Below are 14275 nucleotides of genomic sequence, written 5' to 3'. Positions count from 1 at the left end.
CAAATTTAGGAGTGTAAATTATAGCTCCCTCCCTAGATACATAGATTTTCCCTACATTGTTTATGGACGATTGAGTTGGGTTTGGCTGTAATTTAAAAGCCCAACCCCTAATCCACATCGAAGCCCAAAATGACAAAACTCGGGTGGAGTTGAAGCTCCTCCTAACTCGACCCGACCGTTCTTAGCTGTTAGCTTTTGTTCTTTCCTATTTCTCAGTTTAACCAATCTGATCTACACAAAGACCCAATCTTTCTTCACTCCAAAGCTTCACTGCCACTACCTCTGCAACACCCGCTTCTCGATTTCAGAGGTAAAAAGTCTCTTCTTTTATGTCTCTCGGTCATTATTACTATGCAGAACGCATATGTTAGCTCAACTATTTACTCTTTCAGAACCAAAGCTTCAATCTTTAATGACTACTCTTACTTGTTGAATGAGAGATTTGATAGAAACCCAATTCACTCATTGATAATATCAACACCAACACCGTGTTGTTGTGATTGTTGTGCATTTTTGACTCCAAGAGTGCCCATAAACCCATGTTACTTATATGGATTGAGGCAGTCGTCTCTGCTTCAATGGTCAGGTTCTAGAAGGTTGTTATTTGGTGGGAGGGACCGGGTTTGTTACCGGGTTCAGGAATGTGAACCGGGTCCGGGTTGTTGTGAGGTGTCTTGGGGAGTAAGGAGTGGTTATAGAAGGGATGGGAGGAGAGGGAAGGGGAAATGTGGTTGTGTGGTAGAGGAGGAAGGGGAGAGTGAAGCTTGCGATTCGGAGGGGCTTAGTGATGTTGATGCTGTGTTGAGTTTGTTGAGTGAGGAAGTGGGGGAGGAGTGTTTCGGAACGGGGAGGAATAGGTTTAAGAGAGTGGAAGTTGAGGGGAGGAGTAGGAGGAGGGGAAATGTGGGTTTGTCGAAGAGGGTGGAAGAGGAGAGTAGGAGGATTTTGAGTGGTAGTAAGAGAAATGTGAGTTTGTCGAGAGTGGAGGAAAAGAGTAGGAGGAGATTGGGGGCTGGGAAGAGAAATTTGAGTTTTGCGAAGAGAGTAGAAGAGGAGAGTAGGAGTTTGAGGGGTAGAGAGAAAGGTGAGAGTTCTGGTAAGGGAAGAGAAAATATTGAGAGTGTATCAAAGGGAGTGCAAGTAGATTTGGAAGAAAGTAACAGGAGTGAGTGTAGCAGTTGGGAGAAGAAAAGTAATGGTAGGTACTCATCTACAGAGAGTAATTCAAAGAAATGGTTGGAATCTACCAGAGTCGGGTTTAGTGAAAAGGATTACAGACACAGAGAACAAACAGGAATGCTTTTAAGAGCTGAAAATCATAGGGGAAGGAAAGAGGGTTCCAGTTGTTCATCTTATTACTCCTTGTCATCAGGAGATTTTGGAAATGAGGCAGACGCCAGGGATAAGCATGGCATTTTGGAGGAACCAGGTTCAAGTGTGTATGATCATTCACAATATGATAGAGGTAGATATGATGGAGAAATCAGTGAAGAGTTTAGGAATCGTATAGATGATGCTGAGGCTAGTAATGAAATATCAAAGCGGAGAATTAATATAGTTGAGGGGGGTGGTATGTGGGATTGGAGGAAGAAGTCAGAAAAAAAGCTTACAGACGTAGTGATTGAAGAAACAAATGCATCAAATAAATCCTCTGAAATGCATTCAAGAGTAATGAAGACCAATAAAAGTGATCTAGCAAAGGCCTCTGGGTCACAAAAGCAGTTTGATGATGAGAGGGAGAATTCCTATTGGACACCAGGAACAAAAGAACAGTATAGTCAAAGAGGAACGCGAGTTGTTATTGAGAACGAATCTAGAAGTAAATTTCAAGAAGGCAAAGATACACTAGAAGTCCATATAAAAGATGCTGAAACAACATCCCAGTCGCAAAGGAGACATAGTGACAGGGAACAAAACCTGGCTGTGGCTACGAACTTGGTACAGGAGGCAAGAGATGAGAATTACAAGACAACTAGCCATATCAGTCAAAGGGAAGATTTGAAACTCTCAAGAGTGCCACAAGTTCAAGTTGTTGATACTGAAAGGACCTCCAATAGGCGGAGACAGTCTGAGACAAGGACTAACCAGGAAGAAAACAAATATATGGGGCTGATTCCAGTTGTCCAGACAGAAGAGCAATGCCGCCATATAGGGCATCAAGTCGATCAAAATGCTACTTATATAGTTCAATCCAGAAAAGGCACCAATGATATTGCTGGAGTGTCATTGGTTCCTGCAAGTGATACGGCAACAAATACCAATTCGCAAAGAACCTTTGACAAGAGATCTACCAATCAAGAAAGTGGTAAGGTATTGGCAGCATCAGTTAAGGAAACAATACAGAGATATAAACAAGCTGATGAGAAACTCATGCGAGTTAAATCAAGAAAAGGGGCTGAAAGTTCATCAAAAGCATCAAGTATTGAGGAAAAAGACTCAGAAGAACATTTTAGTTTCCAAGCATCTTTGAGTACGGTTTTCCAAGCTAGAATGCAACAGGAGGATTTTGAGGGGCATAAAAAAAGTCCACAGGCACCATTGTTACCTCCCCCTTCTCAATTGATTGCTAGAGGGGCACGTTTTGGGTTGTTGAGGGAGACTGCAACTCAGGAAGGATCTCCAGAAACTTCAGAGGGTAATTCAGCTGTGAACTATGAATCTTGTGGTGGAAACAGTAACACTGAGACTCCAGCAGAGATTTTATACCTCAATAATCCTGAGGATGCTTTGGATTCAGCTCATCGGTCAGATGAATCATCTTCTCAGTTTGTTGATGAATTCTTTGATAAAATTCAATATGGAGTCTCAACTTCTGAAAACCAGACTGCAAAGAGAGTTTCTAGAGCAGAGTTGGTATATGGAAGTGAGAAGTATGGGCAAGTGACTCTGACTTCATCATGCAGCAGAAATGGAAGTGATGAGACCCAAGGGGAGACCACCGACCTCATTACTCCTCAAGATGCTTTGGGTTCAGCTCAGCGTTTTGAGAAATCAACTTCACAGTTTGTTGGGGAGTTCTCTGAGAAGGTAAGGCATGAAGCCTCAACTTCTGAAGAATATGGCTCAGAGACAGTTTCTGAAGCACAATGTATGCCTGGAGGTGAGAAAAATGGGCAAAGAACTTCAGATCAATGTGGGTCTGAACAGTCTCAGCCAAGGGGGAATGAGTCAAGGCGTTCATCTGGAGGTTCTGGAACCAAGGGGCCTTCAATTGAAATGTGGGATGTGACCGACACTGGCAACACATCAAGTCTTAAAAGCTCCGAGGAAGAAAAACCAGAGGCTACTAAAACTAGTGAAAAATCAGAGGCTACTTCAGCAAGTGAAAAATCAGAGGCTACTCTAGCAAGTGAAAAATTAGAGGCTGGGACAACAAGTGGGAATGTCGTTGCCAAGAGAACTGGCCGCTCCATATGGAATCTTGTTGCGGATTTAGTTAAGCTGAGGTGGAATTCTCATGCTGAGACCCATCCTTCTGCTGTAAGGTCAGGTGAAAAGATTTCATCAACTGAATCTGCAAGTAGTGAGGGATGGCTTTCTGGCCGTGAGACTGAGGAGAGCAGTGAAGTGAATGTGAAGCGGGAAAAAGGCATGCAGCCAGAGACCACCATCAATCAGCTACAACCAGTGATATCATTTTCTCAAAGTGAAGAAGTGTCTAACACTGGTAAGTCGAAGGACAAAGTCAGATATCTTGAAACAGGTATGACATCTTCTCCAAATAGAGAGGAAAGTAGGTTGACATCAAAATCCATTTCTTTGTCTTCTGGTGAGGAGACTTTGAGTCCAAAAGATTATCAAAAGAATTTTCGAGGTACTTCTTCTGGCATTCAAATAGTTGAATCATCACAACCACAAATCACTACTGGCATTAAGTCCCATCTTATCGAAGAAATTTCAAATGCTGGTTACACCATCTCTGGAAGTGGTTCAAAGGAGAACATGGACCAATTTGGTCGTCAGAAGTTGGGTGAAGAGTCTGACAATGTACTAAAGGGTGCAGAAATGAAACTAAGTAAGCTTAAAAGGAATAAGCAAGTCCTGAAAGACAAATTTGATGAATGGGAAGAAGCTCATACTCGTGAAAGTGAACAGAGAAAAAATGATGAATTTTTTATGAGAGAAGCACTGCTGGAAGCAAAGAAAGCTGCTGATACTTGGGAGGTTCCTGTTGGTGCTGTACTGGTGCAACAGGGGAGAGTCATTGCACGTGGATTTAACCTGTGAGTTTAATGACCTTATATGTTTGTTTTATAGTTGGCAAATACTATAGTTCTGGATATTTATACTATTCTGTTTATTAGAGTGGAAGAATTACGAGATTCAACAGCCCATGCTGAAATGATATGCATAAGGGAGGCTTCAAGTGTTCTTCGGACTTGGAGGCTTGCGGTAATTTCTCTTTAATATCCGTACTTATTTAAAGTTCACATTACAATATTGATAGTATCTAGGTATATAGTCCTTTTGAGTTTCAATTTTGGCCTTCTGTTCTTTGTTGTTTTGGTCAACTAATTACTTGTTCTGAATTATGAAAGTTTTGGTTTTTGCCCACTTTTTGAACAATTACTTCTTTCTTAGCCTGCATGATGTCATTTCAAAGTTCAAGAACACCCTTTTCCTTTCATTGAACTAGAAAAGTTCCATTTTTTTTGATAATTTGAAAACTCCTGAGCTGAGAGTAGTTTGTGAGGTGAATGGAAACTGAAATTTTGAATGAACCATTTGCCACAAATTTGGGTTAATTATGATGACATTTTAATAAACCATGAAAATGCCTGTGATGAAAGCGATTTGTCTACTTCTCAAGTTAATGCTTAATGATCAATGAATTAACTCTTGTTTCGACCTAAATCTTGTCTCCGAAATATTAGGATTGTACACTTTATGTAACACTTGAACCCTGCCCTATGTGTGCTGGAGCAATTTATCAAGCAAGAGTTGACACTGTTGTATGGGGAGCTCCTAATAAGCTTCTTGGAGCTGATGGCAGCTGGATAAGGTATGATAACATAATCTTTCATTTACCGAGGTTGCATTGAACTACTGTCATATTCTACATCTTGTTATACTCCATACCTTAAATTGACATACTTATCGTGTCACCTTTCAGGCTTTTTCCTGATGGTAGCCAAGGGAGTGAATCGGAACAGTCAAACAAGCCAGCTGCGCCAGTCCACCCATTCCACCCGAACATAACCATCCGACGAGGCGTGTTGGCATCAGAGTGCGCAGATATAATGCAGCAATTCTTCCAACTGAGAAGGAGAAAGAAGGAAAAGAGGCAATCGACTCCACCAGCTCCACCCTCGACCCGTGCTGTTTCTCACCATCCACGGAAGATACTTAACAAGCTGCACGACGTCTTCCACATAATGTTCTGTTTATGAGGAATGGTACAAAGCCCTGATTCCTTCTACAAGACATCTGTGTTAAAATATTGCTTCCGTAGAGATATTATGATTCAATGTTCTGTACATGTTATCAGCATTGACTAGTTAACCTTGTGGTAAGTAGTGAGTTGGTCCTTACTCCTTAAGTATCATAGTACCAACACTTCTTAAGATTCAATGAATTATATCTTCAGAGCCACCAGATGGTGGTTTCTTACTTTCATCAAGTGAAGGATCCTCAATTAAATGGTTCTTATGAATAAATGCCTCTAAAAGAAACTGTGCTTGACCGTGATAGGTACTTCTTACCAGAGTTAAGGTTTGCTGTTAAGATCAGCAAACAGCAGTAGGTAGGTATCATTGTTTTTTTTCTTTCTAATCGGATCTAGCTACTTGCACAAGTCTTTTTCTTTACATCTGTGATGTGATAAATTTGTGACAGTTGTGTGTGCAATTTAAGGGGCATAAGTTCAATCTCAGAATCTAGGGGTTCTGCCCATCTTCATTATTAACAACCTTACAGGCCACATGATTAGAAGGGAAGTACCTATCACACGAAAATTACATCTCTCCCTTCTGCTTCACCAAACCTTTATTTTACTTTCTAGCTTTCTGCATATTTCTCTTCAAAATCCATATATAAATTTGAATTCTTCTCAATACTACCCATCTGAATAATATGGCTTCCACTCTTTTGGTCGTGGTTCTAACCTGTCTCACCTTTCAACTAGTCCTCACCAATGCACAAGCACCAGCAGCTGCACCCACTACGGCCACAACACCGCCACCTTCTACCACACCTGTTGCCCCAGCTGCACAACCACCAACCTCTGTAACACCACCCCCTGTAACTCCAGCAGCAACCCCACCCACAACTCCACCAACATCACCAGCCCCTAAAGTCGCACCAGCCACAAGCCCAACAGTTCCACCCCCAAAAACTCCACCAACACAACCGCCAAAGATTTCACCAATCTCAACTCCAACTCAGCCACCACCACTCCCACCTCCAACATTACCACCACAGGTGCCCCCAACACCAGCACCAGCTAAGGGAGCACCAGTGCCCTCACCATCACAAGCACCACCAGTCCCAGCGCCAACACCATTAAAAGCATCACCAGCTCCTGCACCAGCTGTTGCAGAACCAGCTCCGGCACCTGTGGAAGTGCCATCACCTGCACCAGCTCCACATAAACACAAGAAAAGAAAGCACAAACACAGGAGGCATCATCATGCACCAGCACCAGCGCCAACCGTCCAAAGTCCTCCAGCCCCACCTATAGTGACAGATGCAGAGGATACAACACCAGCCCCATCACCAAGCTTGGATTTGGTATAAGATCTAAGTCATCTAACTAGCCTTTGTGTTAATATTTATCTTGCTGAATTATCTTGACCAAAGATCATAACATTTTCATGAATTGAGAACTCAAAATTATATATATACTGCTTGACAACAACAAAATCCATCAAGTGACCATTCTGCTTTTTGTCTCATAGAGTGGAGGAAATGCACTGCACCAGAAAGGAGCAAAGTCTGCTATATGGATTACAACTGGATTAGCTATGGCTATACTGCTAGCAATTACAAACTAATCTCTTAGATGATGAACTATGAATTCATTGGTGTTGCATGGAGACAATTATTTCATATGTAAATTTGAGATGTAGGAAACGAATAATGCAAGAGACGAACCAGCAACTTAGCATTTTTTGTATCGGCACATGTTCAATATATTGAGGGAGCTGAATTTTGGGTTTCAACAACATCAAGTAACTCGAATACCACAACGAATTCAAATGCACACTAAACTTCATCTGCATTTGAGTCCAAATCCATATCCCCTCTTAAGTCATACTCAACGACAAGGCCGAGATTATCAACTAACTTATGATACTTCAGGCACCCTGCACACTGATTAAAAGTAATGAAATTAGTCAGATACAACACTGGAAAAATAAACACACCACGCCAACTAATACATCAATCAGCTAAAAGAAATTACCTGCACATAAATAAGCCCCTTTTCATAGGCCAATCGGTTCACTAGTTTGCTTGTTCTTTCATTACACAAATCACATGTAAACTTCACAAGCAGGCTTCTTCTTGGGAGTTGTAAATCAATGGTGGCATCCTGTATACCAAACCAAACCAGAAACCAAGTACATTAAGAAAAAGTAAGCACTCAAGCAATAGTAAAAACAAGAACATTGCCACATTGGTTCCAAACTTTCGAAGACCAATTCAAGCCATTAAACCCCTAATCATCACCTATGACAATACATCTCATATGAACAACATATCAATATAATACCTTATTCAGATTGTTCTGTTCCAATTCCGCGTCTGTTTCAAAATCGCTGCCACCACTCATCAACCCAGAACCAGCCAAACCTTTGTGGGCAAGCTTTGGTGCTACAGCTCTCACATTAGAAATTCTTGAGCTGAAAACCAAATTACAAGTGTTATATGATTGACACACACACAAAAAAAAACCCAGTACTATCATAAAAATCAAAACTTGGAAGAAACCCAGATAAGGAAACAACCCAAAGTAAAGGTTCTGCCTTTGAGTTACAGACCTGCAAAGGCTGATGGGGTTTCTCTTGAGAGCAGAACAGGGTCTGAAAAAGTTGGGATATTGAAGGGTTTTGTTGGGTTTATGAGGGTTAGTTGTGGGAGGCGAGAAAAATGGAAGGGTAGCAGTTGATGTTGCCGCCATGAGTCTGTGAGACTGTAAATTTTGAAGAACAAATGTGAACCTATTTAGCTCTGGCCCGATTTTAATATATACCTAAACTACCCCCAAATGTGTTGCTATTGAATTTTACCTTAAAACTTTTCATCTCGTCTCTCTTCACATACGAGATATGAAGTGGTTGCTGGAATGCTGGGTTTTCTGGAACATGGCAATTGGGAATTTTCTCTTTTCCACAAGTCTTAATCAGGTAATTAACTCCGATGACAATCTAAAACTGGCTTCTCTAATTTTTCATGTTGATATTTCAGCTTTTATTGAACTTGATGGTTTCTTAGGTTTTGGTCATTTGATTACTTGGTGCAACACGAGGATTTCTTGGCACTTGTTCTGCTGTTTGGTGATGCCTCTCAGGGTGTTTGTTATGCTCAAAGGCTCAATGAGAAGGTGAGTATCATACAACAAAGCGTCAAAGCATCTGCTGTATTTTATCAATGAATTTGCACTTTAGGTCATTTCCTTTTCCATTTATTGATGAAGAGATTTGTAAATTTGTTGTATACTTGTATGAACAAATGTTCCCACAATCCATCGAACAAAAACGAGAGACGTTGATGATGTCTTGTTGCATCAATTTAAAAATGAGCTTTACAAGCTTAAGGTTCCTCTTCGGAAACATTTTGTTCTGAAAATGAAGTACACCAGTTCATGATACCCTAGAAACTGAATCCAATTCTATACGCAACTGTTGCCAATGGGGCATCAGTCTTCTTCATCCACTTCATGAAAAGGAAGTGGTACTGTTTTAACTGCTCTAAACTTCCCTGCATTATTTAGATGCTCATTCTCCAACCTGACCAATTGAAACAAATTGATCATTAGATCCAGCAATGAAAAAGATTACTACATTTTTGCTGCACATTTAAGACTGATACATATAAAAATCGTAGGGATATAGGGATCTGAATGAAGAGAAAACTTAGTTTACCTGTAAAAGTTCCATAATCCTCTTCTAATAACTTCTAGGGCTGCTAAAAATAGCCCTGTTACTCTGTAGTCCACATGTCCGAAACTTGAATGAAGAACAGTTTGCAACCAGGCAAGCCTGAGAACAAGGTTCAATCCCTGCACAACATACAAAATATTCTTCAGAATAGATTAGGAAGATGTCAAACTGATAAGATTCAAACTCTTGCATCTATGATGTCATCTGTGTGGTCATATTGTCATATCTGAACTAGACCGGAAATCCTCTTTGATAATGACATTACCTGGATTTATTTCTAGAATATGTTCATTGTCTACTTGCTTATCTCAGACAAGATGAACTTCATTATCCAATTTATGACTCGCTATGTTGATCATATGCAAGATGCTAAATTGGTTCCCCTAGTTTTCTTAATGACTGGTAAGGTACCAATTGTATGCCAATGGTCCATAGACTCCTAAAACTTTGATGAAATGAAATTAGAAAGAGAGGGCCATGACATATACCATTGAGAAGTAGTAAATGATCTTTCGTCGAAGCATTAGTTCATTCCTAAGCAAAGGATTCTTGGAATTCATTTGAAGCAAACCCCAATCCTTTACAAAGTCCCAATACAATTGGTACACTGTTGCAAAAGTTGACATGACCACAACCAGACATAGCCATCCAACACTCTTTTCCTTCTCATAAGCCACTTTAGTTCCTGCTGCTAGCATTGCAGACACATATTTGCCCAGATTGACCAGGTGGCTCGTCTCTCCCTCATCAAACCACCTCCTAGCACACTGCAATTGAGCCAAAATAAATAAAAAATCTTCATTACTTATTTATTATTCAATCAAAAAGATAATACAAAAGGACTAAAGGAGCAACATAGCCTAGCAGCATTACCTGCATTGCTCTCCAGTAATAGGGCAGGAAGGACACAGCATAAGCAAGATCACGGTAATGCGTGGCCCTCATGCAATAGCCATAGTCTTGAGTTTTGTAGCTTCCAGTAATGTAGTAGCATGCCACATACTCGAGGTTCCTAAGCATTGGAACCTATGAAAAGAAAGAAAGCTAATTTTATGATAAATCTGAACAATTTTAAAGACAATGTAAACTTCTTTAGTTAGTGCTCAGTAGTACCTGACTACAAAGTTGGTCTGCCATGAAGAAGTCTAGCATGACAACCTGTAGAGAGCAATCAGAAATCAATTAGAAACATGATTTGATTGCGTTTAAGTTGGCATACACACGGTCGATTAGCCCAGTCACAGAACCTAATTCAGTAAGATATCTAGTGGATCGATGCTGTATGCAGTACCTTGTACAGAGGTGACAAAATGATATTTCTTATCACACGAAGAAGACGACAACGGCTTGATTTGTAGATGATGTTGAAGGGGCACACAAGTAGTAGCAGAAACATCTGCATATCATAACAAAGTTACATACTCGATGAAACACTTGTTGAAATTTTCTAGACTTTCATATCATGAGTTTTAAGGAATTACCAGCAGTAGAAGACCGGGGATTGCTTGAACTTGGGTGTATGAATATCCTTTTGTTAGCAAAAACAAATGAAGAAACATGACCCCAACCACGACACTCATTGATGTGGTACATATCAAGAACACATCTCTGTACTTCAGCTCAATTGTTGGGGACAACTCAAAGATGAAGCTGTAATTTATACGAGCCTTTCTCCACGCAAATATGTTACAACCATATAGAAAGAAGTGTAGAAACAATAGGCTGAACATGCTGCAAAACATTTCTGTTTTGTTAGCTTCCTTGTTTTCATGTTCATCTTAAGATGCCAAAGAATTTAATTGCATGCAGAAATACTTGCCTGAGTATAGGGTAGGCAGTTTCCATGTAAATCGAATTTGGTTGCCTTCTGTACAACCCAGTAATATGAGCCATAATGACATATCCAGCAAACAGTGCAATGAAACACCCAGTGAACAGACCTGTTCATCAGAAAAGAAGATTAGTCACTGGTAATGTGATCTAGGTATTGTTGTGAAGACTGTGAAGTTGCACTAAGTGACATAATAATCTACAATATTAAAGTAGGCGACTCGCTATTAATATCACAACCGCTGTCTTAGGAGATAAAATCAGCATTTAGAGTTGTGCAGGTGATTAAGTTATCAACAATATGTCAAACATTTAGAAGTGTCCATGCTGCTAGTCTGGTAAGTGGTAACAACTGAGGAAACAAGACATTGCTACCCTATAGGTGCTGATGGATCTTTTATGGTTCAACCTTTGTACGATAAAAAAATTGTCTGAAAGATTACAATAGGGTAGATTTGGATCCATGGGACCTGTGCTTTATTAGTCCACCCAGAAAAGGGAGACTAATCAGTGCCCTATAATTCAAGACTAAGTGAGTGGCGTAATGGGTCCATATGTTTCTTAAATCTTTTATATGGCCACAAACTGAGCAAATTTTTAAGTACTTCTCCCTTAATTATTGTGTTAAGATAATCCCACTGAGCATATTTAACTCACCAATGAAGAATGTTACAGAGTGTGATTCTTTTCGGTGATGTGGTTTAAGATATTTCATGGCCTTTCTCCGGTCTTCTTCAGCAAAGTGTTTGATGAACAGCTCCTCAACTTCATCTCCTAGATTCATAACCTGTCATTTCTAAAGTGATTAGCAAAAACTATACTGGCTCACAAAATTTGTTTACATGTCAGACAAGCATATATAAGTTCGATTTCTGTGTATGTTAAATTGTTAATGGCATCCATTGTGCAGTCATGAACTATGGAATCAATATCCACTTTACGTTGTCGGAAAATATTTTCTATCACATTAAATCTAAACATGGTAGCTGTGGCCAACATTACGTCTGAACATGAACCAATCATATATACAAATATAATGCAGAAATGTTCTTTTGCACAAGAGTTAGATATTTGCTTATTGGTGGTCTAGAATTCGATATGGTAAAGAACCTTATCTGAGCTGTTGAAATAGGAACTCTCAACAACTTTTAGATAGATTGGAAGAACTTGTTTTCCAGTCGCCTGAAAACAACCAAGAAAGAAAGTATGGTCTTATTACGTAAGAAAACCAAAATGCAATGCTTACAAAGATGTTAAAGCATACATTTACTTACCTTGTCAAACTTCTTTAAAATCTTTATAAAGGCAAGCATGTTCAAGTTCCTGAAAATCAATGGTATTGTAAACAACACGTAAGCTTCAAAATTCAAATACGTCACAACTTTAAATTTTTAAGGAAATTTTCCATAGAATTTGAGCTTCAATTAGGATGATTGATGATACCTGTAAGTTTTGAGATATCCCAAGCCTTTGTACAGCTCAACAAAAGCTCCTCTGATCATCTTATCTGCATGATGCAACTTAGTTTTGTTGATGTGCAGCTTGCTCATACCTTCTGCAGTGCATTTCTTTGAGGACTGATTAACTACATCTTCCCAAACTAAATAACTGATTGCTGAGAAGGTGCGCGACGGTGTAGTCAGTGGAATGTTAATCTTTAAGTTTTTCCCCTGGCAATTGAAAGAACGGCTTGAGACACTCCTCAGTTGTTTTCCAATATCCTCACTTTTCATTCTCATTGGTTTCACCAATTCGCCTGATGACGGGACTTCTGTGTAGGTTACTTCATTTTTCTCAAACTCATCTGTTTCTTGCAGCTGTTCAAGGTCTGTTCTGTCCTTCACAGAGTCCTCCTCTGTTTCCAAGAAAAATTACAAGACACCATCAAGTTTCAGTTCCATTAGTATAAAATGTAGGACTAGCTACTCTAAGAGTAACCCAAGCGTCAAACATGTTGTTAAGTACAGAACCGAAGGGAAGTAGGTAAATAACACAACGGAAGAAGCATATGTTCTAAAGAAAAAAATGTGCCACTTATGAATAACATCCTACAAAGCTTATATTTAACTATATTGAAGTGCATTTTCTTGCTCATTTTGATTGGAAATGGATACGAATTTAAGAATAAGTAATACCAGATGAGAAGGTGCAGGGGATAGAGGCTTCCTCCTTGGAGTCCTGAGCAGATGCTCCACCTTTGGCACGCTGCTGCTTGAAAGCGGTTTTGAGCTCAATGAGTATATCCATCTGCTTCTTCAAGGACACCCCTCTCTCCATGAACTCTTTCTCCTTTTTCTGGTAGAACTGATTCACCTTGTTCAGTTGAAGGTCCAAGCATGCAAAAAACTCTTTCGCGGCATCAGTATCAGCGAGTTGCTCAAACAGTTCAGTCTCGTACATGTCTCCCTTGCTTGATGATGAGGCAAGCTTCTTGTGAACCTGGTGAGTAAGAGTCAAGACCGCAGCATTAATTCATCATCGCATATTGTGTAATAGTAACAAGGAGATAAATCAAGAGAGATTGAGTAGTACGTGAATGAGTTCATGTTCTCTATGTTGATGGCCAAATAAAGAGAACTTCTTTATAGATGTGAAGATAGTGTTAGATAAAGAGCTGTTATGAGTAGGTGTATTGTTGTTGCTCTTAATATTAAGGAGATGGATTTTTTTGAGATCCTTCTTCAGTTGCCAGTAGTCTACGAATGCATCTTTCCATTCGGGGACTAGTTGTGCCTCGAACTGCTTAGAGAACTTCACCATCTTCTCTCTTTGCTTCTGAAGTTGATGAGCTGATGAGAGAAAAGAATGAAGAGGTTCTTCTTCTGTCACTTGTGAGTGTTCCATGGAAGCCCTCGATGACATTATATATGGTTGGGGTTGGGAAAAGAAGTGTCTGATTGATGTGCTCGTACTGATGCTCTTAGCACATTCTCAAATATCCCTGCACTTATACCATACTATTCCTCCTCCACTTGGAGAGGTATAATAGCCATGTTTTTGCCGGAGACTTTACCAAACTGCCGCCGGATATGCTGTGACTTCCCAGCCAGTTTGTGCTCATGAAGATTTTGAGAGTAGAAAATTGAAAGTGGTACCAAGCCAAACTCAAATTTATATGAAAACATGACCCTAATTTTGAGGAGGGCATAATTTGTCATTTAAGAGAATTAGCAAAGTGATTACCTCCTAATTTACCACAAATCCCTTTGTTTTACAACTAGTATGCATATGGATCAAAGGCCATGCAAAGGGAAATTTAAAAACTTGGCCAGTGCCCCATAAGTTAGTGAAGAGCTGCTTGATTATGTGCATGTCAAAAGTGAAGCTCATTGGCTAAAAATTGA

The 14275-nt window shown here is 39.9% G+C and overlaps 4 protein-coding genes across 5 annotated transcripts; 2 read left to right on the top strand and 2 right to left on the bottom strand.

Moving 5' to 3' along the window:
• Positions 1 to 232: 232 nt before the first annotated feature.
• On the top strand, positions 233 to 5620 carry LOC126790440 (tRNA(adenine(34)) deaminase, chloroplastic). Its single transcript, XM_050516673.1, has 4 exons — positions 233 to 4223; positions 4305 to 4392; positions 4875 to 5002; positions 5114 to 5620. The coding sequence occupies exons 1-4, from the start codon at positions 352 to 354 to the stop codon at positions 5388 to 5390; spliced, it is 4365 nt and encodes a 1454-aa protein (XP_050372630.1). The 5' UTR covers positions 233 to 351; the 3' UTR covers positions 5391 to 5620.
• Positions 5621 to 5831: 211 nt separating this feature from the next.
• LOC126790454 (lysine-rich arabinogalactan protein 19) lies at positions 5832 to 7045 on the top strand. Its single transcript, XM_050516690.1, has 2 exons — positions 5832 to 6729; positions 6897 to 7045. The coding sequence occupies exons 1-2, from the start codon at positions 6073 to 6075 to the stop codon at positions 6990 to 6992; spliced, it is 753 nt and encodes a 250-aa protein (XP_050372647.1). The 5' UTR covers positions 5832 to 6072; the 3' UTR covers positions 6993 to 7045.
• A 123-nt stretch (positions 7046 to 7168) lies between these two features.
• On the bottom strand, positions 7169 to 8122 carry LOC126790456 (uncharacterized protein C24H6.02c). Of its 2 annotated transcripts, none has more exons than XM_050516693.1 (4): positions 7947 to 8122; positions 7712 to 7841; positions 7403 to 7531; positions 7169 to 7311 (listed from the first exon to the last, which is right to left on the bottom strand). In XM_050516693.1, the coding sequence occupies exons 1-4, from the start codon at positions 8117 to 8119 to the stop codon at positions 7204 to 7206; spliced, it is 540 nt and encodes a 179-aa protein (XP_050372650.1). In that variant the 5' UTR covers positions 8120 to 8122; the 3' UTR covers positions 7169 to 7203. The 2 variants fall into 2 exon arrangements, with proteins under 2 accessions (XP_050372650.1, XP_050372651.1); XM_050516694.1 differs by having other exon boundaries at positions 7980 to 8122.
• A 567-nt stretch (positions 8123 to 8689) lies between these two features.
• Positions 8690 to 14051, bottom strand: LOC126790444 (phosphate transporter PHO1 homolog 1). The gene is made up of 14 exons (XM_050516679.1): positions 13464 to 14051; positions 13067 to 13370; positions 12375 to 12786; positions 12206 to 12254; positions 12042 to 12113; positions 11589 to 11718; positions 10921 to 11041; positions 10583 to 10832; positions 10393 to 10497; positions 10215 to 10259; positions 9975 to 10127; positions 9590 to 9868; positions 9084 to 9220; positions 8690 to 8948 (listed from the first exon to the last, which is right to left on the bottom strand). Exons 1-14 carry the CDS (start codon positions 13791 to 13793, stop codon positions 8858 to 8860), a joined length of 2478 nt encoding a protein of 825 aa, XP_050372636.1. The 5' UTR covers positions 13794 to 14051; the 3' UTR covers positions 8690 to 8857.
• Between the last annotated feature and the right edge of the window lie 224 nt (positions 14052 to 14275).

This window comes from Argentina anserina, chromosome 4, assembly GCF_933775445.1.
Source record: "Argentina anserina chromosome 4, drPotAnse1.1, whole genome shotgun sequence".
In the NCBI taxonomy this organism is placed as follows: domain Eukaryota; kingdom Viridiplantae; phylum Streptophyta; class Magnoliopsida; order Rosales; family Rosaceae; genus Argentina; species Argentina anserina.
The sequence above is the reverse complement of the archived record's forward strand: the minus strand, read 5'-3'. Positions and strand labels throughout refer to the sequence as shown.